The sequence below is a fragment of the Petromyzon marinus genome, chromosome 1, assembly GCF_048934315.1.
Source record: "Petromyzon marinus isolate PM22_M1 ecotype Great Lakes invasive population chromosome 1, UKy_Petmar_22M1.pri1.0, whole genome shotgun sequence".
NCBI lineage: Eukaryota > Metazoa > Chordata > Hyperoartia > Petromyzontiformes > Petromyzontidae > Petromyzon > Petromyzon marinus.
Window position 1 is genome coordinate 26,367,866 of NC_133667.1, and position 27,668 is coordinate 26,395,533.

At 44.4% G+C, this 27,668-nt stretch overlaps 1 protein-coding gene across 1 annotated transcript; it reads right to left on the reverse strand.

Moving 5' to 3' along the window:
* Positions 1-14,643: 14,643 nt before the first annotated feature.
* LOC116938817 (AP-1 complex subunit mu-1-like) lies at positions 14,644-26,626 on the reverse strand. The gene is made up of 12 exons (XM_032946505.2): positions 26,342-26,626; positions 22,872-23,028; positions 22,350-22,417; positions 21,536-21,666; positions 20,858-21,005; positions 20,494-20,620; positions 20,105-20,247; positions 17,846-17,917; positions 16,633-16,791; positions 16,259-16,384; positions 16,060-16,135; positions 14,644-15,667 (listed from the first exon to the last, which is right to left on the reverse strand). Exons 1-12 carry the CDS (start codon positions 26,381-26,383, stop codon positions 15,645-15,647), a joined length of 1,272 nt encoding a protein of 423 aa, XP_032802396.1. The 5' UTR covers positions 26,384-26,626; the 3' UTR covers positions 14,644-15,644.
* Between the last annotated feature and the right edge of the window lie 1,042 nt (positions 26,627-27,668).

Genomic DNA, 27,668 nt, shown 5'->3' on the forward strand with positions numbered 1-27,668 from the left:
ACACGACACGCAAATTATCCGTTGCCAGAATCGGAATCTTTATTTATCCGGGAGGAATCTGATGATCTATGAAGCACTGACAGGCATTCAAAGTATACGAAAGTAAGCAAGTCACTAAAGATACATAATAAACAAAGTATATAAAGCCACGTAACTTTACCGAAAGAACCAAGAATATGAATCCCTGCAGTCACGAAAGCTTTAAATCAAAAGTATATAAATACAAATTGCATAAGTACTATTAAGTACCATTGGAAACCTCATTTGCCAGTAACAAAATATGATAATTCTTTTTTTACCCTTTTATCTGGCAACACCATGTGAGACGAGGCTCTAAAGAAAGCTGTCTCGGGTGTGGACCAATCAATTTCAAGGACGGTGCATACATTATCAGAGTTGTTATTTTTTGTTTGCGTTCCGACCGCAGGTATTGTGGTCAATGTAAACAAGACTCCTTGTAAAAAAGGTGTCAGTTTTGTTGCCAGATAAAAGGGTAAAAAATCAATTATCATACTATTAAGTACTATTGCCAACTGCATCCTTGCTCCACCCTGGCCCTGCTCACTTTGAGCCATTCTGCAAGTGTGCAGTGACGAGTGGCGATATGCTATCCGCCAATTATGAAATTGACTCCTGATTACTTGGAAAGTGAACTTTTCCGCAAGACAGAACGATGAACAAAACCTCCACATGAATCAGGATTTTGGTGCATCTAACTCGGTAATTTTTTTTCTTTTTGGAAAAAAAAGCAATTTAGGAGACATTACACAAATTAATTCACGTAGGAAGCTCGCCAATGATCCTAAACTAATCTCTAATATGATTTTGGACTGCTTTTAGGATGGAAATGCTTCCAAGACAATAAAAGACAGGCACATTTTTTTTATTTGTGATTTTGATTAAAAAAACAGTCCAAATAATAAGTTAAGTTCTGCTCTGGCTTGCATCGGATTTAAAATTGGCATGAAACAAATGAAAATAAAACAATTCACCAGGGAATGGTGAACCGGCAGCTGAGTTTCATAAAATAATTTAGCTTTGAATTGAAAAACAATGATTCGAGACTGGAGGAAGCCTTGACGGAGGGGGACATCCGGCCTCTGTGTTCGAGAGGTAATCGGAATAATACTGTACCTAGAGCCGGTAAAGCTAACATTCGCACCCATTCCTTTTCCTACTCAACAACAATTACGTACAGCATTCTCACTGCAGTCTCACTGCAGCGGAGACGGAGAGGAGGCGCAGTGGTTAGCGCGTTGCACTTTGAACTCGCGCCATCCGAGTTAAGAGTCACTGCCACGGCGAACATCAGGGGCGGGTGATGTCTGAACCGGCCCTGCGCATACCCCCACCCCACCTTCACCACACCCAGCGTGGTGAAGTATGGTCAAGCAGCCCTCTTGACCAACACGGCGAGGGAAAAAAAGAAGCCCTTATCCAGCAGTGGCTTGAAATAGGGCCATAAATTAATTCATGTTACAGTCCTTGAACATCCGCGTGTAATTACAGGCAATCAGGAACGTTATTTAATAGTGAACCGAGATACAGGCTGCTTTATAATTGTATTTCAACGTTTGACTCAAACGCACCGAGTCAAGAGTATAGATGGGCTCTGTTAAGCTAACGCATTTAATGTCCCAGTAATGTGGACATTAATGTGATTTTTTTTTTAATTATGATCTCATTCATCTAGTTACATCAGTCACATATCATGCGCACTGACGCCGACGACTGGTGCAAAATCCAAGAAGAATGTTCTAGAACGGCAAGAAAGGTAACATTTGGCACGAAGTTATAATCGAGTCTGTGCTTAAAACTTGAAATAAAACGAGAAGCAGAAAAATGTTGTTTTATGTGGCCCGCAAAATTACCGAGTGGCTGGTTTTAGCTCCTTATTAAATAGTTATTTAAATGTCAGCGTAGTTAGTCTTATATAACTGCACACATTGTTGAAGGAGCACCCCATGCCAACGTTGGCGTGGGGGTTGTTATGGACAGCCGATGTCAGGGCACTGCTGTAAAATCCATTGTTGCGCTGTACTGTCATCCCCACCCACACGGAATACGGTTTACCCCGATTTGTTTTTTTCTTTACAGGGAAATTTGAGTTTTCAGGTCCACGGCGTACAGCCGTTTCAATAGGGCTTTGTAGGATGAACGTTGAGATTTATAAGCGCACGGGGTGATTAATAAGGTCTTAATTGGTCGGTAATAAGGGGTTGACAGGTATGAATTGTGATCAGTGAACCGCACGGACCCGGCACAGCATCCCTGGGACAAGCCCTCATCCAGCAACGGATAATTAAAAAAAACATTCCACGTGTGACTGTAAGAAGCCGTAAGCAGCAAAATAAACCCTTTCGAGCAAGATGCCTCCTGAAACGTGAACAAAAAAAACTTGTAAGACTTTGATCCATATTTGTTTTGGGATGGAGCCACGTGATATTTTATTGTGCCAAAATATTTTTCAAATTTTCTCTTTTCTGAAATTAGTCAGCACGTGGCAACGCTGTTTCAAACTGGTTGCAATGTCCAACTTGGGCACTTTAGCAGCCAAGTTGCGGTCACAAGCCTTTGCATGCCCGACCGCGGTACGAGGGATAATGAGGTCATCACGTTGAAACGTTGCCACGCACATTAAACTAAATCGCTTGTAACGTCATTTTCAACGATTCATCGGTTGGGTGACGTCATCGCAGACTTACTGTGCCGATGACGCCATCGCACATACGAATACGTAAGATTTTTTATTTATTTTACCAGGTAAGGGCCCACTGAACTACAGCAGTTTTTTTTTGAGAAGCGACCTGGCCACAAATAATAGCTCAACAAAGTGGCTTGTCATCATGTGAACATTTATAATAAAAAAATATAAAACAATAAAATTCCCACGACGTTTCGACTGCAACACAAGCAATCATCATCAGGTGTGAAAACCACAGCAAGAAAATTTGAAAAAAGTGGCGTTTAAAAAAAAAATTCCCTGCAGTCACGAAAGCTTTAAATCAAAAGCAAGCCAAATACTTTAAACGCGTGATGTTGATTCTAAATGTGGAGAGAAGAACGGGAAGACCCGGATCAAAATCCACGTGACCACGGTGAGAGAGACGCCGCGAGCCCCAAATATACAGCAGCAAAGCTGTCAGGGTCGGAATCGAACCCACGACCCAGAGGGCGAGGCAGCTAACAACATCCTCGCCCTCTGGCGATGACGTCATCGCCAACAAGGACTCGCTGTTTTGACGTCACACTCTTACACACACCTCCCCCCCCCTCCGGTCCCTTGCATGAGCATGACGTCATCGAAGCGTATATATACACACATTATTGGAAAGGCGTGGCCCCGTTGGTTGATGTCAGAGCGAGGGCGGAGGGGGCGTGTCTTGTTGCGGTTCGGGTCACGTGGATGGCGGGAGGCGCGAGGCTCGCGCTCGTGTGCGCGGCGTTAGCTGCGCTGTCGCCAGGCAAGCCCTTAACGAGTACACACAAATTGTATATTAAGTTAAGTTTGTATATTTAACAACAACAAAAATTACATCGGGGGAAATTTCTTTTTTTTTTTAAACATCGCCGCGTTTTTAAAGTGTCGCGTAGTTTTGTGGAAATAATTTAAACTTTACCCTTGTAATGTTTTTTTTATTTTTTTTACATACGAACACTGTCTATATAAATTTGCCTCAAACGATGGTGATACGGTAACGTGCAATTAATATTTGACAGCGGGTGGTTTAAATAAATGTTTTTTTTAAGTGACATTAACGCACGAAGGCGTCTAAAAAAATGTTGGTGTAACGTTCATCGTGTTGTGAGTGTTGTATTTGTGTAACGGTAAAATCGTCGCCTACTAAAGATATACAATTTAAAAAAAAATGTTAATTGCGCGGCTTTTAATTCACCCCACTGCTCTAGCAAGGAGTCATCGGTGGGAGTTAAGTTTATAAAGACGAAGTTAGAATCGCATTAAAAAGACGCGTCGCTTTTTAAATAGTTTTTTTAACGTGCGTTTCATTTGCCGACTTAACACTCGTAACGTTGAAAAATGTTCAGCGGTTTAGCTTGTTTTAATCTTCTCATTTAACCGCCTTCATGATGACGTTGACTAAATAAGTTTAATCAATTTAGAGATTCATTTTTTCTTCAGTCGATGGGTTTGTACGCTTCGTGTGCATTCAACACGCTCGTCGTCCTCCTGGTTATTTGACCACACTTTTCCGCAAGAATATTTTTTTTCCCCATTTCTAGGATTGGATTTCATACCCTTCGGTTCTTTCGTTTATTGTTAATTGCTGTCGGCTGTTTCCACCTGATGACGGGCACTTGTGTTGCGCCCGAAACGTCGTGATTTAATTTATTCATTTTATACCTACGTGACTTTACCGAAAGAACCAAAGTTGCGGATCCCTGCAGTCACGAAAACTTCAAATCTAGATTGTATTTTATAGTGAAATTGTATGTTTTGGTTTTCATTTATTACAATTTTAACCAAGATTCCATTCTGTTTTACTGATAGCGCGCACGGAGCGCAGTGACGATTTTTTGTTATTTTATATTTTCCCCTTTTTTTGATGTACTATAAATCTTGACTTAAAGCTTTCGTGACTGCAGTAATTCATTTTCTTTAGGTCTTTCGGTAAAGTCACGTCGATAGGTTCAAAGAGATTCGGGCTACCATCTTTCCTCCTGACGACGGTCGCTTGTGTTGTGATCGAAACGTCGTAGAGTTTTTTTTGTTATTTTCTTTGAACCATCTACGTGACTTTACTGAAAGACCCAAAGAATAAGCACCGTAAATAGTTGCATCTTAACAGTGTCTAAGAGGTAATGTCGTATCAAAACCATAACATCCGAATTATTACAGCTCTTGTAATGTACTTGGTCAGTGCGGGTTTGTAAAGGCGGGGAAGCATGGGAGCATAGTTAGTAATGTACAATACTACAAAGGAATTGTTTGCTTTATTGTTGGCTGTAGTCCCACTCACAACCTGATGGGAATAGTTTTTGGCTATCCAAGCACTCTCCAGGCGCAAACCTGCTCCGCTTCCGATGTCGGACCCATTCCCGACTGATTTGGTCCTGTACTTTAAATTTAAACAGGGTGCTTAGTTGGCTTAGTTACTGCTCAGAATTCATAATAAAGGTTTTTGGGTTAGATCGCGTTTATTTATAAATGTGTCGCAACCCTCCACCACCCGACACGGCCAATCAGCAAAAAAAGTGTCACGTTGACAAAAGACAAATAATTCACTACTTCAGCCCACCGGTGTGTTGAAGAGTTAATCCACATTTACAGTTTGAGTACGACGTTTCGCTGGTAAATACTTCCAGCATCATCGGGCAATTCGCCAGAATGGTAAAGCCCTCGCTTGCTCCCGGTTTTATATAGAGCAGCAGGGTGACGTCATCACTTAACTCATATCAGGTGCAGTGATTAGAGGCGGAGGGGGGGGGGTAATGTAATTATATAATCGATTAGTAATCAGTCATTGGTTATGATTAGTAATGAGTTGTAGATTAGTAATTCTTTAAATCAAAATGTAATGTGTATTATTTAATAATACGCTTCCAGGCCGCACTAAGCCGGTAGCTGTCAGAACGATTAAAGTTATTCTTGTTCCTCTCAATTTCAATGGATTCTCTAATTAGTCTTTGCCAGTAATAATTAGTTTTACACACCACTGCAACATTGTCAAAATCAATTGAGTGTCCTTGTTGACAAGCATGTTCTGCCACTGCCGACAGTTGTGTTTGAGATAATTTAATATTTCTCTGATGTTCTTTTAGTCTTACGCTGATGTTACGTCCCGTCTGCCCAATGTAGCAGCTGCCACATGAACAATTAATCCGATATACACCTTCTGTTGATAGTTTAGGTAATGCGTCTTTAGTGCAAGATACTAGTTTTTGAATTTTGTGTACTGTACCAAATCTTACTGTAATGTTTTGCTTTTGCAAAACGCGGGCTAATTTGTCAGTTACTCCTGAGATATATGGAATTTTTATTGTTTTAACAATCTGGTCGCTTTCAGTAGTATTGCTTTGCGATCGTGATTTGGCATTCAGTGCTCTGAATGCAAACTGTAAATGTGGATTAACTCTTCAACACACCGGTGGGCTGAAGTAGTGAATTATTTGTCTTTTGTCAACGTGACACTTTTTTTGCTGATTGGCCGTGTCGGGTGGTGGAGGGTTGCGACACATTTATAAATAAACGCGATCTAACCCAAAAACCTTTATTATGAATAATATTGGTCGCGAAAGCCTACGTACTGCTCAGAAGTTAGGTGTGTTTATGTATACTGTTTATTAATGATTCTGCAATGATTTGTTGTGTTGCAGCGGTGATTGTGGGGGATGACCGCCCTACCACGCCATCGCTACCCCCGAATACACGGGCTACCTCGGTGCACCAACCCGCTTACGCACAAACTACCATCATACAACAACACCATTCCCCACAAAACCCCAACGTAAAATTTACCCCCTCATCTAGATTTGCTAACACACACCAACACACTAAGCCAAACACGTACACTACCATAATAAGCCAACTACATAATACCGGCCCAACTAGGCCACACAATCCGAACACTGTCATGCGCCGCAACACAAAATCTACCATCACACCTCAACTCACCAATGCACAGAAACACACTAATCCAAACACACGCACTACTATTATACACCAACAAGCTAACACGCATCCTATTACACCACAACTTACTATCACACATGGTACTCTGGCACCCCTACAGCCTGAAACCCAGGCTACCATCTCACATGCACACACTACCATCATACAACACCCTAACATACACCCCATTACCCCGCAACCATTGGATACACATGGCACTGTCACACCTCTGCACCCTAACACACAAACTACAATCTCAAATCAACACCCTAATTCTGACACAAACTCTACCATCACACCACAACTCACAAATATAGATGCCAATAGCACAGACCAGTATCTGAACGAAACTACACATCAACATCCAAACACACAAACTGAAATCACAAACCAACACACTGGCACGCATACCAATATTACGCTCCATCACCCATCTGCAGTTTCCGTGACGACGGGTAGTGTGTTTATAACTCCCGATTTTTTCGCTTCCCCGGACGGATTTCCTGTGCATTCCCATTCTCAACATTCCCAGCCAGATTCAAGGGATTCCCAGCCAGATTCAAGGGATTCCCAGCCAGATTCAAGGGATTCCCAGCCAGATTCAAGGGATTCTCAGCCAGGAGTAAGGGTTTCCTACCTCAATTTAAATTATTCCCAAACAGACCCATCAAATTCACAGCTTCATTTTGGAAAGATTGAGTCTGATTTAAGAAATTCTCAACAAAATGTAAATTATTCCCAGATGGATATCCCAACTTCACAACCACCTTTAATAAATTTCCACCCAGGCATATCAAATTCCCAACCAGAGTTGAAAAGTTCTCCACTCGAATCTTCAAATTCCCAACGCGATTTGAGACATTTCAAACCAGAATCATCGCATTCCCATTCAGATATCACAAATCCTCATCTCGGTTCTCCAAATTCTCAACCCCATTTAGCAACTTCTCAACCAGATTTTAGAAAAACTAATTCGCAACCAAGTGCAAGAATTTCCAGTTTGGATGTCCCACATTCTCAACCGGCCTTGGGAGTTTCCCCTCAAGGTCTTGGGGTTTCGGAATCTTCCATCAGGAATTCTGAGTGGGACTTGCAGCCTTCCCAAGGGATTGGTGTCCAGTGGCTAATGGGCAATGGAAGATCGTGGGGGCCCAATGGGGAAGAAAGGGCCGCCATTGTGAATCCACACACACTGCCAACGGCTGGCATCAGCAGAGATATCCGTGAAGATGTTAATAGGGGACTCGGTGATATCAATAGAGACGTGGGTAGTGAAAGCAGTGATGGAAATGGGAGTAGAAATATCAATAGACAAAGTACCAGTAATATCAGCGTGGGTAATAGTGGTAATAATGAAACCGATGGAGCCATCAATAGTAATATCAATAGCGGTAATATAAATAGAGAAGCCAGGAGATTGAGTGATAGTACAAAACAAAATGGTAGTGAAAGCAATATAGATAGTAATCGTGATAATGGTAGCAATAATAGCAGTAGCAACAGTGATAGTCACACTATCACGAGCAGCACCAGTGGCAGCAGCAACAGTGATACCAATATTTATAGCAGCAGCAGTGATAGCAATACAGGAAGCATCGCCAGCATCATCGGTAATAGTGGTAGTGATGGCGGCATCACCAGCATCAGCAGCATTATGAACAGTTATGGCGAACTTGGCATTGGCAGGATCAGCGATAGCACAGAGGAAGACAGCAGAAGTAGCATCAGTATTGGGAGCAGCGTCAGTGACGGGAACAGTAGTGAAGACAACAGCGATAGCAGCACCAGTGATACATTTCCCACCAGCATGAGTAATAGTAGCATCAGTGATAGCATCAGCAGCGATGGCATTCCCACCAGCACAAGGGATAGCATCAGCAGTGATAGCATTACCGCAAGTGATAGCATTGTCACCAGCACCAGTGATATCAGTAGCACAAGTGATATCAGTAGCACAAGTGATAGCATTAGCAGTGATAGTATTATTTCCAGCACCAGTGATAGCAGCAGTGGAGGTGGTAACAGTGGCGGATACAGCAGCAGTAGCTCTAGTGGTGGAGACACTGGCTACAGCAGCAGCGTTATTGACAGTGGAGATAGCAGCAGCAGAGAAAGCAATGAAGAGAGCAGAAATAGCAATAGCAGAGGCAGCAACTTAAACCATAAAGACAGCATTGGAGACACTACCACCAGTCCCTACAGCAGTGTGGACAGCAGCACCTTTGGCAGAAGCAGCAGTGGAGACATGACCACAAGCTACAGCAGTGGGAACAGCGGCAGTGGCCGTGCATCCTGGACTCCAACCAAAACGTTCCTGCCATGGTGGGAGCCTCATCCTACTGTCGCCTTTGGTGAGTGCAGCCCCTGTGGGTTCATAATATACATGTAAAATTCATAATGCATATGTTGGTGTCATAACCAAGGTCTGGTGCATAATGCATTCGTAATTTCAATGTCAGTAGATAGAATTTGGCCATTTTAGACACTTGACAGCATGGGTTTCATGCCTGGGATCCGTGCTGTTTCATCGGTTCATAATGGCCTTGTCCAGTTCATGATTGGTTTCAGCTTCACAATACCATATATTTGATGTATAATGACATTGTAATTAATGACTATGCCAGAATTATAATAGCCCTGTAAGGTTGATAATGCCCATTTTCTGTTCAAACTGCCAGGTTGGTTTCATAGTGGCATTGTAGACATGGAGCCAAGATTGCTGTTCCTTGGTTTGAGCCTTGGGGCCTTAGTCTACGTGTGTGTTACGAGGTTGACAATATCCATGTTTATAATGGGCATGTCCAATTCAAAGTGGCTGTCTTAGGCATTGAGCCAGCCCCAGTAAGTGCAGGGTTCAAGCCAGTCTTTGGTACTTTGGTTAGAGTAATGCATTGTTACTTTCCAAAATTGTGCTCCAACACAAGGACTTCAATTAAATATTACTTTCTCCAGATTGAATTTGACTTGTGCTGGTATGGGCATCTGCTGTCACGGGATGAAGAAAATGTAATTTGGAACTCATGATTAGCGGCATTACATCGTGCCAGGGAAGAATCCTGGAAGTTGCCCCAGACCCCATTTCAATTGCCTCTTATCCAAACCAGATGCACAGCAGGTTTTGAATGGCCCACTCGGCGTGTTCAACGCATGTGAAACCACTTTATATACTGGAACTTGTCCAATTTGTCGAAAACCAAATCTAACAAGAACGAAGGTGGTATGTATGTGACATATCCGAAGCGGACAACTTGTCATTCTGCGACGTAATATCTAAGTTAAGAGGAAGGAAACGGCCATTATGAACCCAGTTTATGGGACAATGAGCCATATTCTTGGGTCTTTCGGTAAAGTCACGTAGATAGGTTCAACCTATCTACGTGACGAAAGCTTTAAGTAAAGATTGGACAGAGCCGTTTTGACAGGACTTGCCATGCGAAACGCTGAAGATTGCGAACGATACCAAGCATTGAACATAGGCAACAACCGTCAGTTGTGAGGATGCCACTAGATGTATAGATATTAATAAAAGAATAGATATACAAGTGTGTTTCCCCACATACAAAGTAAACAACCTTTAGGTCCATGAGTCTGTGCCTTCAGGAACAATATTTTCCAGCAGTATTTGTTTAATCAGGCAAACTCTAAATCAGTTTTACTTTGTTAGGCTCATCACCAGAATGTGACCTGTTAAATGCTGCTGGGTTGTCGTCATTGGTGTCTGGGTCAAGACCATCAATTCGCTTCACTTGGGAATCCGGTTTATTGATGGGTGGCTGAAATAAGTATTTGAACCCAGGATCCCAAGTTGTGCCAGTAAAATGCGTATTTAATGGGTGATTATGAACCCATCCCCACAAACAGACACCCAGATCCAGGGTTTGAACTCGGAATCTTCATGTTACTGGCTTGGATACTCTTGACACACAACCCTGGTCACATCAGAGCAGAGAGGGAGGCTGTTGTTTTGCCCCAAGGAGTAAATTGCCTGAATGCTGTGCCTGTGTGTAAACTCTGAATGCGCCTTTGTGACATTAATTATATATTAAAAAGACTGAAATGTAATATAATTTTGGACTTGTATTTCACCAGGTTTGACTGTGGTGATTTGTGTTCAGCTATTTTGGTGTGTGAGTGAATGTGGAAATGAGTGGATGGACCAGTTAGTGGGCGAGTAGGTGGGTGAGAAAGGTGGTGAATGTGTTTCGCTGTTTGGTCGGTGGGTCCAGTGACTGGGGTGGGTGTGAAGTTAGGTAGGTGGGTGAAAAAGCTGGTGAATGACTTGAGTTTGTGGGTGAGTGCAAATATGCATGTTTCAGTATGTATGTTTGTATAAGTATGTGCATATGCGATTGTATAAGTGCGTGTTTATATGTTGGTATAAATTATATATTAATGCACCTCTTCCTGTCATACCACAGACTCCCGTGTCTCCCCTCGTATGCTCACCCCATCCAGCCCCGAGCCTCCAATCACCTCCAGTTCTTCCTCCCAGCCTCCGTCAGTTGCCTCCAATCACTCTCAGCCACCTCCATCCACCACCCTGTCAAGTAACCTGATTGGCAATAGCAAAGCATCATTGAGAGGTAAGTCTAGGATTAACTCTTCTTTTCCCAAAATTATAACAGTCGAGCATTTGTACATACACACACTTGTGATGACTGTTTGTTTTATGCGCTTCACCGTTTTCTTTGACTGATGTTATATTGGGGTCAGACCGGTAATTGGCCTGCCACAGACGACTGAAAGGTTTGACTAATCGCATCTATGTGCAAATTCCTGTGGTTGGCTGCCGTTACCTTTAAAATGGCAGTATACTGGGTAGGAACCTAAGAACCCCTGATGAAGACTGCATAGGCTGTGCAAACGGCAGCCCGGCAGTCAAAACACAAGAGAAAACAACGTCTGTTTGTGCTCAGCAGTAGCGTTTTGATATATATGCGTGCACTTGTCTCTATATAAGCAGCGCTATGTGTCTGTCACAGCATTTACTTGAGGAATTGTTGTCATGAATGTTCCAGTGAAAGATAATTTCGTTCATGAGAAACATGGGATTCTGTTTGACCTTTGACCTAGGTTAAAACGCATCACCTGGTAATCACAATTGGTGATGCACTGCCTGCTGGTTAAAATGTATTATTGCACTTCCTGTACATAAATCCTATAGGGTGGCCTGTAATATAGACAGACATTTCATTTGTCAGTCTTTGGTGAGTGGCTGTAGCGCGTTTGTGCAAGTGGTACGTGTCTGTCAGTGGTCAGTAACTGGTGATTGAGGAATTGTCTGGAATAAGCACGCTAATGCACTGCAATGACTATGCAGTACTATAAAGCATCCAATACTATAGGTACATACGGTGCTAAAGAAGTTCATGTATACATGATCCACTTTATAGTATAACATTCATATACCGGTAGAATCACATACATGTAATCTTATACAACATGCATACCCTGGAGGTGCAATAATATCGGAGCCAACCCTGCGTGTGGTTGACTACGGCTGCAAAGTAAATGGCCGTGTTTTGAGATTTGGAGCCAGCACCACTGAGGAGCTGGGGTGGAGCCCCGTGTTTATTTCTAATGTTTGTATTAATGTGGTTTTGCTTGAGGCCGCATGGTGCCAGGTCCTCTGCTCGTGCTCCCTCTCTGCCTGCTCGTGGTGGCGGTGCTGGCCGTAGTGGTGGTGGTCACGCGGCGTGGATTTTTCCAGCGACACCGCTACCGTCGTTTCTTCCTCATTCCAAGAACAGCACGGAACCAGCAGCACAGAGAAGCACAGGCAACAAGTGCAATACAAACTACTACACAACCACATAAACCACAGCAAGCACACAACTGCTATTGATTTGTGCAGCCACAAATCACAGCACTAGAACAACCACATAAATCACAATACTGACCACAAAAGCACAAAAGCTTCAACCACAGATACCATACTAAAAACCAAAAGTACCGCAACAACCATATAAACCACAACACAAAACACGGTCAGATAAAACACAAGTACTCCAACAACCGCTAAATATACGACAAAATATCGTTGCAAACGGCAACACTACAATCGGATCAACATAGATGACGACAACCATTGCCACAGCCAACACTATCGGTAACAATAATATAAGCCATACGTACATCAACCACCACAGCGTAAACCACAACTTGAACTAAACCATATTTTCTCATTAGCATATAATTTGCATGATGGAAAATAGTTTAATATGCTGAGGGTGTTGTGACTCACAAAAGTTTGGGAAACGCTGAACATCACAACCTCCATCAATACAATTGAAACCATCTCCACTACTACCACCATAAGCCTTGAAAACCCAACCACAAGATTCACATCGCCTGCTTCCAAAGCACCACCACCACCCTGAGAATTAGTTGACTGGGTGAGTGTGCATGAGGGATTGAGTGAGTAAATGCTTGGGTAAAAGTGAGTTTGTGAATGGGTGGGTGAGTTGTAGACTAGGGGGTGATTTATTGAGTGGGAGGGTAGTAGTTAATTGGATGAGTGGTTCACTAGGTGGGCAAGGTGAATTATGACATTGGTGAGTCTGGTTTAGGTGAATGGAGTGGACTAGGTGGGTGAGTAGAAGATTGAGTAGGTGGTTGACAAAATGGATTGACTTGGTGTGTCAGTGGTTGACTGAGTGGTCAACTAATGAGTCGTTTTGTTTCTCTGTTAGGACTCGTCCGTGGAGGATATCCCCTTTGTTCATCTGTCTCCGTCCACCACCGTCTAAACATAATTTCTGCCTTGAAGGCTAGCTGCATTCTCAATTCCTACACAGTGTGAGACCCATCTTCACACACCAGACCAACACCAAACAAATTAATCACAGTTGAGGGCCATATTTAGGCCGATTGTCTTAAATGAATATCTGCACACCGACTTGGGTGTGCGAGGAGTTTGGAAGATTTTTTGACGCGTTATTTCAGGTTAACGTCTAATTTAAGTTTGAATTGTTTGTCTGAACTTTATTGAGAATGCTGAATAAATTAAATGCATGATGTTAAATGTTTTGGGTGCATTTTTGTTCAATCTGGCATGAATATTCCTCAATGCATAGACAATTTCATTAATATAAAAAAAGTTAGTTTACATTTTCTAGTAATGGAAATGTAATTGGCAAAATTACTCGTAAACTGAAGGAATGGCATTTCATGTAAATAATGAGGGTCCATTTTGTCAATGTTGCTTGTACTATAACTTTAGATAAGACTTCGAACTATTCTCAAGTTATTTATTTTTAATCACAAACAATAACTATCAACATCACTGCCCAGAACCATCGTCACTACCATCAACTTTTCCACATTCGCCATCATCACCACCAAACTCTTTGATGCATGCTTTACACGCATAACGTGATTTTTAAAAAAATTCATAACATACCCTCACAGTATTTAATGCTAATGTTCTTATAATTTGCTCTGTCTACATTTAACACATCTTATTTAATGTATGAATTAATTTTACCTAATAAGTATTGGACGTGGATTTGTTAGCACCGAAATATGCTCTGGTGGTAAGGGGGTAAATTAAATATGTAGCTGGCAATGCAGTGGGCTGTGACCATTTGTACAAAGGGCCAACGTGGTGAAAATACTGAAGGTTATGGATAAGACACGACCTCAAACCCCTTATGGAGCTTATGGAGAATGCTGATTTTACCAACATGTCGCAAATTAATTCAGTATACACCATTAATTGTGCAGGAGGGGGAGAAGAATAATATGCAATGTTATACTGTTTTAACATTTGTATTTTCTGTAAAATACTGTAACTGTACATGCACAGCTTTTGCCATTCCACTGCTTGAATGAGGGCCTCCCCCAATGCTGTTTGGGTCATGGAAATAGTGCAGGTGAGTGAAGCCAAGAAACAGATATGGGATTTTGCTGCATTGCCATCTGCCTGCCATGTGATCCTGCAGCCTATAATACCTGTTATGAAATATTGGACTATACACTGCTGAACAAACCACATTAATTCACGCCCACAATTTTATACAGATGCATGTTTATTGATTCTTAAAACTTTACAATAGTCTTACAGCCTGCATTATCAGTTGGAATGTACAAGTAAATTAAACATTCTTCTGAGTTTCCAATCACCAAAATCACCACATGATTTTCAAACACCGCTAATTTTTTTATATATATAAAATAAAACTCATGGAAAATATCCCAAAAAACAGTTAAAGACATCTGGAAAATACTCGACTACCCTATTTTTAAAATACATTCCATTCAAAAACCTAAGCCTGTATTTAAATTGCTGAGGCCTTGTTTAGGTTCTGTTTCTTGTCTCACCCTTTCAAGAGGTTCATAACGACCATTGCATATACTCGGCCAGAACTACCAAGGTCCTGGGTGTAAAGTTGAGCCCAAGGTCTATGCGTTACCTCCCTTGAGTTCATAATGGCCCAAGCGTCAAGAGACACTGAGCCAAAGCTGACCTGTGTTTGAGCCCTGGTTCTGATTGTCTATCTCCAAAGTGGTTCATAATGGCTGTCAAAAACAAAGCCAACACGTACAGGTACGAGTAATACAAATCCTGAAGCGTGTATAATATTTCATGAGCGATCATTTGATTGCCTGTAGCCTCCTTAGGATATATAAACAAAACCATAAGGCATCTAGGATTTGCTGGTTTCTATTCGTTAAAGTCGATGCATTTGCATACAGTTTATACGTACATGAGTTTAGATGTTGATACGTTACTGTACTTGTGTATGAACTTGTAAAGGAATGTCTAAGTGCATAAATGAAATTGTGTAGTGAGCAGTGGTGGTCAGGACACCGCTTTACAAACCTGAGTTTGATTCCTAGTGATAGCTAACAGTGTTCAGTGACATCAAAACTGGTCGATTCAGCTTTAAATGACTACCTGATGTGTAAAGCCTCAGTATGGGGGAGACGAATGTGTGCAAGTGTTAAATGTGTGCAAGTGTATGTTGCATGCAAGTGTAGATTCAGTAGTTGGATTTAAAACATCTTCAGATTAATGAGTCCTCAGTTGATAATCTGCAAAGAAAGATAATATAAAAAATTAAAACGCTTTAATGAAATGTACTAGTAATGGAAGAACTCCACAACTCCAGGAAGTGGCCCCGAAGCTTGCCACAACGTAAGGGACCGTGGCCAATTACAGCCAACGTCAGTTGATCGTGGACAGTTAGACCCAAGCCGAAACATTACATATGAAAGAATGTTTTAAAAATATATATTTTTTAATGATAGAATATAGTATTGTCATCAGTATGACATAAGTATACCAAGTTTTCAGTCGATACCACATTGGGAAGTGGGTTAAAATAGAGTTACAAGATTTGAGGATACGACAACAACAGTTAAATGAAAGCGTGTAAAAATCAGTGGTGATGATGCAGCTTCTTATGATGGTGATCATCTCTCACCTCCGCTCTGCGTGATGTAACGCACCCAAGGCAGAGCCTGGTAACCACTCTTCTCAATGATCTTCAGATAACGAACCTGAGACATGGGAAAACACTGAGTGAGGGGGTGAGTAAATGAGAGTAGTTGAGGACTGGATGGGTGAAAGTGTGGGTGAGAGGAATTGAGTAAATGGGTGGGTTGAATGAGATGGTGAGTCACCTGAATTCCGGACACAGTGAAATAAGGAATCTCAAACTTGACGGTCACTGGAGGTCTCCCTTCCAGTTCCTCTGCCTCCACACTCGGCAAGCCAAAGTGAGCTCTTAACAAAAACTCCTTACCGCCCTGCCAGACAAGGGTAGAATAAGGGAGATATGAGACGGAAAGAAGAAACATGGGGCCGGCAGGATACATGGGAAGAAAGCTGAGCAAAGGCAGGAAGAAAAGTGCCATAAGCGATAAACTGGGACGATTATTAAGCTATGTGGATCTGAAGGGAGATGGAGGAAAAATAGGCATGGAGTAAAAGGAATCAGAGCAGAATTGTAATTGCAGTCGAAGACATGGGGAGAAATGAGAGGATATGGCCATACCGGGAAGGACTTGATTGTCCACACAATGACACTTTCTTCAGGAACCCATTTGGCGCTTCCACTGCTGCTCTTGAATTTAGGTGAATCGGCATCGCTGGGAACCGGGATTCGAACCTCTACATTGTTTGCCGTGGAACGATGCTTGAATTGGCTTTTGGCCTAAAAGGAAAATGCAACACACCGATAGACATGTATCCTGTTTCGCCTCGAGACTGTTGGGCAAGTGCTGTTCATCCCATATCAAGGCTGGCACAAGAGGGGGTGGGTAGCTAGCACCATGCCCAGTTGCCTGTCTCCCAAGTGATGGTGTTTACACCTCTCCAGGTACTCTTGAGGCTGAGTAAACCTTGGGGAGGTGCAGAACTGCTTCATATTGATTGTAGTGACTTATAGTGTCACTACCGCGTGGACCTACGCACCCACGTGACGTCACTACACGGGGGAGCATTACTACCACGTGGGTCCACACATGACGTCATCACGTCTGGATGCGGGAATGACGTCACAGCCAGTTGATTACAAGAGACACGCGAAGTCTGCTTTTTGTGCGAGCCGATTCCACATTTTAGGGACTGGCGTTTTTTCACCTACACAAATATAGAATTAATATGCCGTCCATTATTTTTTTTGTTAATTGCTTGATAGGAGGCAATTGATTATTTGATGCCGATATTAATACAGGCATGCATTGTCACCCGATCCAAGTACGTGTGCAAAATTAGGGATTGGTTGGACAACGGGAAGTGGACGAAATGTAGATTACAAGATTTGACCACGACACAGGATTCAAGTAAAACCGTTGAAAAAAAGGCCAATTACAAGATTAATTTTATCTCAAATTACTTTCACCTGATTCAGCAAATGACAACTCAAAATATTATTTTCAGTGGGATCTTACCTTATTAAATACGTATAATAAATAAGAGACTGGTGCTTAATGGTGTCCCACCTGGTTAAACTATTTCGGGGACGAGAGGACTCTAACCTTCTGGAATCTCGATGGACTCGCTTCAAATTTTAATCAGAAGGAAGCCTATTGAGATTTATTAAAAATAACTGATCAAATGACAATGAACCTCAATCGGCTCTCAAATGGGTAAATAAATTGTCAGTTACAAGAGAATGGATTTCAACGTGCTCTCCTGATGAAGTCATAATAGATCTCGGTGGGCTCTCAAGATGTTAAATAATTGGTAGATGCTCAATTTCTCACCTTGACCATGATCTCCACTCTGCTGTGAGAAAACTTTTCAATGACCGATTCGATCCAAATTAAGGGCTTCACCTGTGAACACAAAAAGACAGATCCCCCGTATAGCCTTAACAGACTGTAAGGACAAGTGCTGTTAGCGAACACCTATGAAGGCCGGAACAGTCCACGAGGGGGGGTGGGTGGCCAGCACCACGCCCGACCGCCTTCGTCTCCCCAGTGGCGATGTTTGCACATCGCACCAGGTACTCATTTGAGGCTGAGTCGACCTAGGGGAAGCCCAGGACCCGTTCAGATAATCGTCACTGGTGTTAGCCGTGAGCGGGAATTAAACCCGGGTCGCCAGGTTCATAGTGCAGTGCGCTAACCGCTACACTATGGCTCACCACACCTGAACACAAACACGTGTACACACACAATTGATACACATTTGTACACACGTAAACGTGTACGCACATGAGCATGTAAACACAACAAGTGGAAACACATGCACACGTGCATATAATTAACATAATATAAATCCGGCCTTTTAATAAACTTGATTAACATGGCTCAATCCACAACCCTGTGGCACCAGCCACATGAAAAATACTGATTTGCATAGGGTCGGATTGAAAAAATGAGCTATACCGAAAAATGTACCCATTCCCTCCTCTCCATGGGTTCTGCAGTTAAGCCAATTGCGACAGTGAGGACATTTCCAGGCCAATGACTACGATCCCTATGCTGTAAATGAAATGTCTCACTTGTGGGATATGTTGCTGCTGTGCCCAAACTTGTGATAAGTCTAAAATTAACCAAAGCATGGACTAGTCGACAGATGCACAAATCCAAATGTAAAAAAAAATCACGTTTGCCATTATTAATACGCATTGTTTCACACTGTCTTACAACAAAAGTACAGTTTACCAGGCTGATATTTCAGGATATGGCCCTAAAAGAGCACCTAGTAAAAAGATTGACTGCCTGATAGTTGATAACAATTTACACTGTCGAAATTTTATACTTTATCAAATGTATATTTGTAACCAATGCAGTTTTGAATTGACAGTTTTTCTTCATTCAAGCTAACAAATACTGTAAATGTAAACATTACGAATGCCTTCAACTTTAGAAAGTGCAACGACTGAAAGTTTACGTAACTGCAGAAAATACCGGTTTTGAGCACACCTCGTCAAATTCCAATGATCTACAGCTGATGACAGGACACAAACTAATTTTAACTTAAGACCTTGCATTGGCTACGAATATACCTATACCCACTGACATTAGTGGCTTCCTGTAATGCGGTTATACAATCACAAGTATGTTAGTTTAAATCAGTTCAGACATTGTTATGGGTTTGTTTATTATAATCATTCTTTACTTAGAGAAACCTGCTTATGTCAGATTAAAACTTCATGTCAACTTTGTCAGTGTAAAGTCTCAAATCAATATTTCTACCCTCTCTGCTCTTCAAGAAGAGCCATTTCCCAAAAATATCAGCCTATATTTTACTGTTATAAGGCAGCATTGATGACAATTGTAATGAGTTCTTAGAGATTTTCTTGAATACTATACACACACATCCCAATATCCGCCATTCACCACTAAGTGATAATGACGTCACCACAGCGCCTGTGCCAGGCCGGGTGCACCTTGAGGCCACGAAGTATCGAAGGCTCGCTGACAGGTCTCTGGACAGGGCCAGGTGCCATGGGTTCGCGGAGATAACTGGTGGTAGATGCACTGCCAACTTGCTGCATTTTAGGCGCTCCACTCGTTGCTGTGAGTGGCTCCTCTGCCCTCCGTTGTTGGAGGGCGATGTGCCTCCAACTGTCCAGTAGCATCCTTCATGAGCCTCCTCCATAGAGACTGATCTTGACACCGTTCGTACTAGTCATCGGCAAGTCAAATCAGCTCCACATCCTCCTGTACCGCATCAGTCCATCTCTTCTCCAGCCCATGTCGTGCCCGTTTAGTCCTCTCTATTCGGCCAAACAGAAGCTGCTTGGGCATGCGGTGGCTGGGCATGCGGGCTACATAACCCAGCCAACGCAGCCTTGCCTGCCACAGCTCACTGATGAGAATGTGTCCAGCCTGCACATACCTACACGTACACACACATTTTCCTCGCCGCACCTGCCTTTGCAGTGTCTCATGGCCTCTGTGCGTGTCACCATGTCCTCATGTATCCCAATATTACTGCATACACATGCCCCTGTCTCATACACACCTTCCCATGTTCCTGTATCTCCATGCTTGTGTGTCCCCATGACTTACGTGGGTGTACAGACGGTAGTTCATGAGCTCAAACTCCCCATCCGGGGGGATGAAGGAGATGGTTCGATCGTTGTCGAAGCGAGAGAGGCGCACGCACTGATGGAACTTCACATCCTCCAGCTCCACTCCCTTACTCTTGTCTCCTGGGAGACACATGGACATAGAGACATATGGAAGTGCCTATAAAATAAAAGGGGAATGGAGACACCGAGAGATAAAAGGAGACAAAGGGAGCAAAAATACTTGTAGTGAAGAGACATGGGGTGAAGGAAGACCTGAGAAGAGACATGGAGGAAAGGAGAAATGGAGGGAACACTGAACATTGTGATGGTGTTGTTATTGATTATTATGTTAAGGATGACCAAAATGATAAAGATCTCTTCACTTACGTCCCGTCTGCTCAAACAGGACCTTGTCATTCAATCCGAGTCTCAACTCCGGCATTCCGGAGAGAATGACCCTCATCTTCACTGTCCCCACAATCTCACTCCGCAGCACCGAGCCTGTTGCGCTCACCTGTAAATATACAAACACGCAGCTGCATCACCATCCTCTACAGCATCACTACCATAATTACCATGAATAATCCCACCACTTACTACAACCACCACACACACTTGCACCACACCATCACTACTACTACCAACACCAGAAATAATTTAATCACCACTAAACCCGAACACCACCACTGCCACAATACCTAAAATAATTTCCACCACACCATCACTGCCATCATCACCACTCCTCTCTCACCAGGAGGTTGACGGACTCGATGACATCCATGAAAACCTCGTTCTTGCGGTACTTGATACCCTCGGAGCGCCACGACACCGCGTTGGTTACGGTTGCTGGGGGGCGAGGTGCTCCCACCTCCAGCTTGTGCCCCTCCTGGGTGATGTATCTACACCAATCGGGTGACAGAATGATCAGACCTTATGGGCAGCCAATCAAATTTCAACAAATCCACCTGATCCTGACCACGTTTCCCCTTCTTTTTTTATCCTCCCTGTGTTTCTCTTCTCCCCAGGTCTCTCTTCTTGAAACGTTAAAGTTACACATTTGACTCAGAGGTGTGGGAAACCACAGACAAGTGGGGAAAGCAGCCAGAACTGGCACCAACAATTTGTGCAAATTCTGTGGCCCTCAATTGGAATGTTAATCTATTAACGAGTGTCTTCTCCCCCTCATGTCTCCCTCCAATCTCCTTGTGGATCTCATCTTTTCACCGTGTCTAATTCCAGCTTTCTGCATGTTCTCACCATGTCTTCTTCCTCCCAATGCATCCTGTATATGCCTCTCCGTCTCCCTTCTACTGTTCTTTATCTCTCCCTCCCCATGTCTCCCTGTGCCTCCCTGTATCTGCCTCTGCCTCCCTGTTTTCCTTGTGCTTCTCGTGTCTCCCTCCCCTCCATGCATCCCCGTGGCTCTCACTCTTGCAGGACGCGACTCTCTGTCGTCTGGGGATATCCGAAGTCCATGATCTCGTCCAGGAGCTCGTAGACGATCACAAAGTTGTCCCTTATGCTCTCCTCTTCCAGCTCCTTGAAGTACTCCGTGAACACCTGCAAGGGGATAGATGGGGATACTCGGTGAACACCTGCAAGGGGATACACAGAAAAGCATGGGGAGCCACGGCAGAGAGAAGGGAGAGACGGGGATAAAGGAGACAATACGAAAAGGGAGACATGGGGATGAGAAGGGAGAACCATGGAATATAAAGAGGAGACATAGGGAGACGGGAAGGAAAGGGAAACACGTAAAAGAAGGGAGACACGCGGAAAACAGGAGAATCGATCATGAGAAAGAAGACATGGAGAGGTGAAGAAGTACAGGGTGCAGCAGGGAAGCAAAATATTAACAAATATCTTAAATACAAATGGGGTATCCTCTTTAAGGTGATCATATATAGGTATATAAAATATGGATTTATGGAAAAAGTCAATGGTTGAATACATACACAAAACTGAATGCACCGTCTCCATCCCAATTCAGATTAATGTCATTTCGTGAGTATGTCTGACACTTCAGTATTTTATGAGCATTTCTTCCAAATAAAGAAAGGAGAGTACATTATTTCTATCCATATCACAGTCCTAAAAGGTTGACACCACACCCAAGTAAAAAGACACTTTTTGGTTACACTAATACCCCTATCTGAAATGTACTTCAAACTGGAACTCTCCAGACACGAGCAGCGCATGATCGTTTCCCTGGTGTTTACATGTCGCCAATGCAAGGTCCTCACCTCCACGATCTTGTAGAGGAACGCAAACACCAGCGCCGCGTTTGCATTTTTCTTAGTAGCAGAGACAACTGGTGCGATGAGTTGTCAAGAAACATGATTATATCTCACCTTGTCTCAATGTGTCTGTCTCCCTTTTCACAGTCTCTCCCCCAACCCATGTCTCCCTACTCCTCCCCATGTCTTCCATACCATTCCCGTGTCTCCCTTCACCTGTGTGTGTTTTGCCCTCCCTGCGTCTCCCTGCTGCTTTCAGTATCTGCTTTCCCCACCTTATATCTCCTTTCACCCAGTGTCTCCCTTCCCCTCCCTGTGTGTCATGTTACTTTTCTTCTGCTTTATATGCGCGTGTCCCTGTCTCTCCCTTCTCTCCTTCGTGTCTCTTCGTGTATACCTTCTAGTGTTTTCTCCCTGTTTCCCTTCTCGTGTCTCCCTTCTATTAGCATCTTCCTTCTCACCATGTCCCCCTTATCCTCCTGCCCGTGTGGAATGTAGCTGTGTTTGTGTTCTGGAGTCTCGGGATACGGTAGATGTTCTTGTGCTTGATCCACAGGAGGCGCGTATCTCCATGCTGCAGCACGGGGCTCGAGATGGAATTTTCCTCGCGCTCGTGGAGCAGAGACAGGAACGCGTCTCCCGAAGACAGATCCACGTCTCCGCGGTAATTACGACTCAACAGAACCTGAAACATCGACACCGTCACAATCATCAACGTCAGCATCACCATCGACACCAATATCGTCACCATAATCATTACGACCACCAACATCATTGGCAACACCATCGAAACCACCATAAAACAATGTAACATCGCCATTATCAACACCATTATTACCAGTAGCAACTCTATCAAGTACGATGCCTCCCTTCGACTCATTTCCAAATTCTTCTTGTGGCTTCCTTACCATTGTATGTCCCTTCACGTCTCCCCACTCAACGCGTCTCCTTTCAATGCCCAACTCCAACCACGGCTCGCTTCGCCCCCTTCGTGTTTTCCTTTTCCTCCATTATTCCCTCCTCGCCATGTCTCACTACTCCTTGTGCATCTCTTTGTCGTTGTGTGTCGCCGCGTCCACGTTTTCCATCATCTCCATAATCCAGAGGTATCGGTATCAAATCATTTTAGAGGTGTCAACCCATCAGAAGTGGACAGGGGTGGGATTACGTGTGAAATGGAGATATGGGAAGAGACAGACCACGCGAGACAAGGACAGAGACAAGGCGACAAACATGGAGAGACAGACACGGGGAAAGACGTTTGCTCCTTCATCAACGACAGTGCTGTTCCTCACTTATTAATTGCGTCACTTCAGATATATGTATGTTCAACTTATTTCGCACCGTACGTAGCCAACCGTGCTAATTGGATGTGCAACGATACATTTTGGCTGGGGAGTAGGGTAGGGGGCAGTTCCCAGGTTAAATGAAACTAGAGTGTCTTCTTTGGTTCTTTCGGTAAAATACCAGACAGTCTTGTCCCTTCACCTGATGAAGGCCGCTTGTGTTGTGGCCGAAACGTCGTGAGAATATTATTTTGTTATTTTATTTTATCAATTTATTATTTTATTCTCATTCTACGTGACTTTACCGAAAGAACCAAAGAAGATGAATCCTTGCAGTCACGAAAGCTTTAAATCGAAAAAGAAACTGGAGTGACCACGGTTGCTCTTGCAAGTGAGACAGACTATCTTCACATCGAATTCTCAACCGTTTCAACAAAATAAACTTGAACTAAGCGGGTTTAGGGGTCACGTCCGCCGTCACTGCCATCAGCGGCCATCAACCCCACTGACACGAACATCACCCGGCCGAACCCTAATGGATCATCTCGGGGGGCGGCTCTCACCTGGTTAAATAAAGCACGTGCGTGTTTTTGCAACCGCGCGCACCACGCGCCGTGAGCCCCAATGAGTAACCCGCTCGTTCAACAAGAGGAAATAATTCACCAGCACCGCCTCTTTGGCATTCACGCTCACAAGGTCATACGACACACATTCAACCCTCTGGGAGCCGCAAATGTGCCTCTACGAGCCTCGGGACATCAGCGGTGAACACCAAACGAGCCTGTAAGCCATTGACACTGAACCGAATTGGAGCCTTAGTCTGGCTCTTCGAGTCTCCCAGTGGCTCTTTGAATGCGAGGGAGTTACTGGTCTGGCTCTATGAAACCTAGGGAAGCCTTAGGTTGGTTTTATGAGCCTTAAGTGTTGTGTCTGTCTCGCCCGTTCACCCATGGTGGAGCCTCAGTTTGGCTCAATGATCCGTCAAACCTAATGGAGCCCTTTAGTCTGTGGCTTTACGAGCATTAAAGGGGCGCATTGGTCTGAAGTCTATGAACTCTGAATAACGCTATACAAGCCATAGTTTAACTCAAGTACCTCGATAACCTCAATGGAACATTAGCCTGACTCTGCGCCAATTAATTACGACATGATAAATACACAGTACAGTACCCGTACATATCGACCGTACGCCACTTATTCTTCTTTAGTTACGGCTGATGTAGATGCTGAGCAACGACTACAATTTCACATTGGGGTGGTTAGGCCCAGACAGCGACGTCAGGAGCAGCGAGGAGTGTATCGCTTACCTGTCAAACCCTTATCAGTGCCCTGCCTTATTACGGATCAATTCAGACATTATCGGTCACCCCGTGACCCCTATAAAAAATCTCAACGTTCATCCTACAATGTCCCATCACAAGGGAGAAACACAAATACACAATTTAGTTTGCCCGTATTGAAAACACGCCGTATGGCGCTGGAAACTCAATTCCCCTGTACAGCAACACGGGGTTACATAAACGGCGTGGGTTTCACACACTATGGATATCGCCGTGATGAGGTCGCCGTGATGAGGTCCCCTTGTGGATCGCGGGTTGGGGGGGGGAGGCATTGTGGCGTTATACGATGTTGCACGATCTCTGTTCTAGATTACCAGTCCGCACACAACCACCACAAACTACTGGAGAGTTTACAAATACATATTTATTTTCCATTTGTGCACCGCCCGCCCGCCCGCCACGTGTTGTTGTTTGTGCGGGCGCCGGCCCGCGGGGTTGGAGGCCCATGAGCTTCGTGGGAGACCAAACACCCAGGGAGGGGAGGGAGATCTTCTGCGCGGTTGGGTCTGGCTCTTCGCAATCAGATATATAAATATAAGACGAGATTGTGTATCAGTATAAACCAGAACAAGTACGCAGCGTCCGGTAGATATCGACTGACGCGTCGGCGTCGGCGGCGTCGGCGCCGTTCATTTCCTCGTCGCGGCTCCCGCGGGCGACGGCAGTGACCTGCGACTGGCGAGGCGGCGATTAAACCTCCTCCCCCCCACCCCCCACGCCGTACAAAGCCCCGGCACATTGCCGGTGGGCGGCAAGCGATGTGAGCGGGGGGGGGTGCCCAGTAACCACAACCACGCACCCGGCCGCCTTTGTATCCCCGCACCGTGTGCTCGTTTTAAGGCCAAGTAGACCTACAGGGAGGAAGGCCGGGAACTGAACTCTACCGACCGAGCTCGCAGGGCAGTACACGAAGCACTCCGCTGTATGCCCACACACACACTCTCCCATATAGAAAGATCTCCCGTGTAGCCTGTAACAGACTGTTGGGGCAGGTGCCGTGAGCGAGTAGCGGCACCTATGAAGGCCACTGGCACTGTGGCACACGAGGGGCTGGGTGGGCCAGCAACCACGCGCGACCGCCTTTGTCTCCCCGGTGGCGATGTCTACGACACACCGCAACCGGCTTCCTCCATTTGAGGCCGAGTCGACCTAAGTGAGGCGAGGCCCCGGTACCGGGTTGAAGGTAAGCGCTGTCGCCGGTGTTGGCGGCCGTGAGCCGGGACTCGAACCCGGCACGCACAGGTTCGTAGCACGGCGGACCCCCCCCCCGCCGCCGCTCCCCACATTGAACCCCAGCAGCAGCAGCAACAACAGCGGCAGTAGCGGCAGCAGCAACAACAACAACCCCAAGGCGGCCCGGCGGATCGCTCACCTGGCCCTTCAGGTCCAAGATGTAGATGGCCGACGTGGACATGGCCGGCGAAGTTGGACGTGGCACGCCACCAACAGCAGCAGCAGAAACAAACTAAACAAGCCTTCGAAACGACGAGGACTACTTCAGTGGAACATCGAACGCGCGCGGGTCGACTTCTAGCCCTCACCAAGAGGGGTCTCCCCCCCCCGCGTCCCCTACACCGCCGCAGCCGCAGCTGAACTCCGTCGCCGCAGCTGAACTCCGACGAAGCCGGAACTCAAAACAGCCCGGAAACTTTCAGCGTCGCCGTGGCGAGGCGGAACTTCTCTTTCCTTACCTGGGGACGTCACCGCTGCCGCCACACCCCCCCCCCGTGGCGGCCATGTTTGTAGGGGAAGTTGTTGGGGGCACGCGGCTATCGCCTGCGCCATCTTTGTAGAGGTAAAGCAGCACATTCGTTGTTGTTTGTATCGTTAATTATTCACCACCGCCGCTAAACTTCTATTAAAACGCTTTTTTTTAAGCAGGTAAGTACCCACCTGGTTGTCACAAATGATGCATACCTGTCAACCCCTTATCAGTGCCCTAGCTTATTATAGACCGTGTAACGCAGAGGGCTATCGCGACCAATATTTATACTAGTTTTGTTGGGTTAGCCTAAATATAAATGTGTCGTTAAACCCACCACCACCCGACACGGCCAACTAGTAAGGGTTGTCACGTCAACAGAACGTGGCCAATTCGTCACTTGTACAGCACTAACCGGTGTGTTGGAGAGCCAAGCCACAACATTTACAATCTGAGTCCGACGTTTCGCCAGTAATTACAACTAGCTTCACAAAAATGGCTGTCACCTGATGAAGCTAGTTGTAATTACTGGCGAAACGTCGGACTCAGATTGTAAATGTTGTTGGCTTGGCTCTCCAACACACCGGTTAGTGCTGTACTAGTATACTACACTATATACTACATTACTATACACTACACTATACACTAGTGCTGTACTAGTGACGGACCGGCCACGTTCTGTTTACGCGACAAACCTTACTAATTGGCTGTGGCTGATTTACGTTATCTCACCCATAACACATTGTGGATTATTACCGACCAATTCAGACCTTATTGGTCACCCCGTGTCCTTATAAATCTAAACGTTCATCCTACAAAGTCCATCACAAGGGAGAAACAAACAAAACAATTTTGATTTAAAGCTTTCGTGACTGCAGGGATTCATCTTCTTGGTTCTTTCGGTAAAGTCACATAGAAGGGAAACGATAAAATAATAAAATATATATAAAACAAAATTATCACGACGTTTCGACTGCAACACAAGCAATCATCATCA

Excerpts from the sequence above, each read along its gene's own strand:
- LOC116938817 (XM_032946505.2), bottom strand. The coding sequence starts at position 26,383 with ATGTCCACGTCGGCCATCTACATCTTGGACCTGAAGGGCCAG. Across the intron at positions 23,029-26,341 it reads TCTTGGACCTGAAGGGCCAG|GTTCTGTTGAGTCGTAATTA; the intron begins GTGAGCGATCCG and ends TCGATGTTTCAG. Across the intron at positions 20,248-20,493 it reads CCTGTTTGAGCAGACGGGAC|GAGACAAGAGTAAGGGAGTG; the intron begins GTAAGTGAAGAG and ends TGTGTCTCCCAG.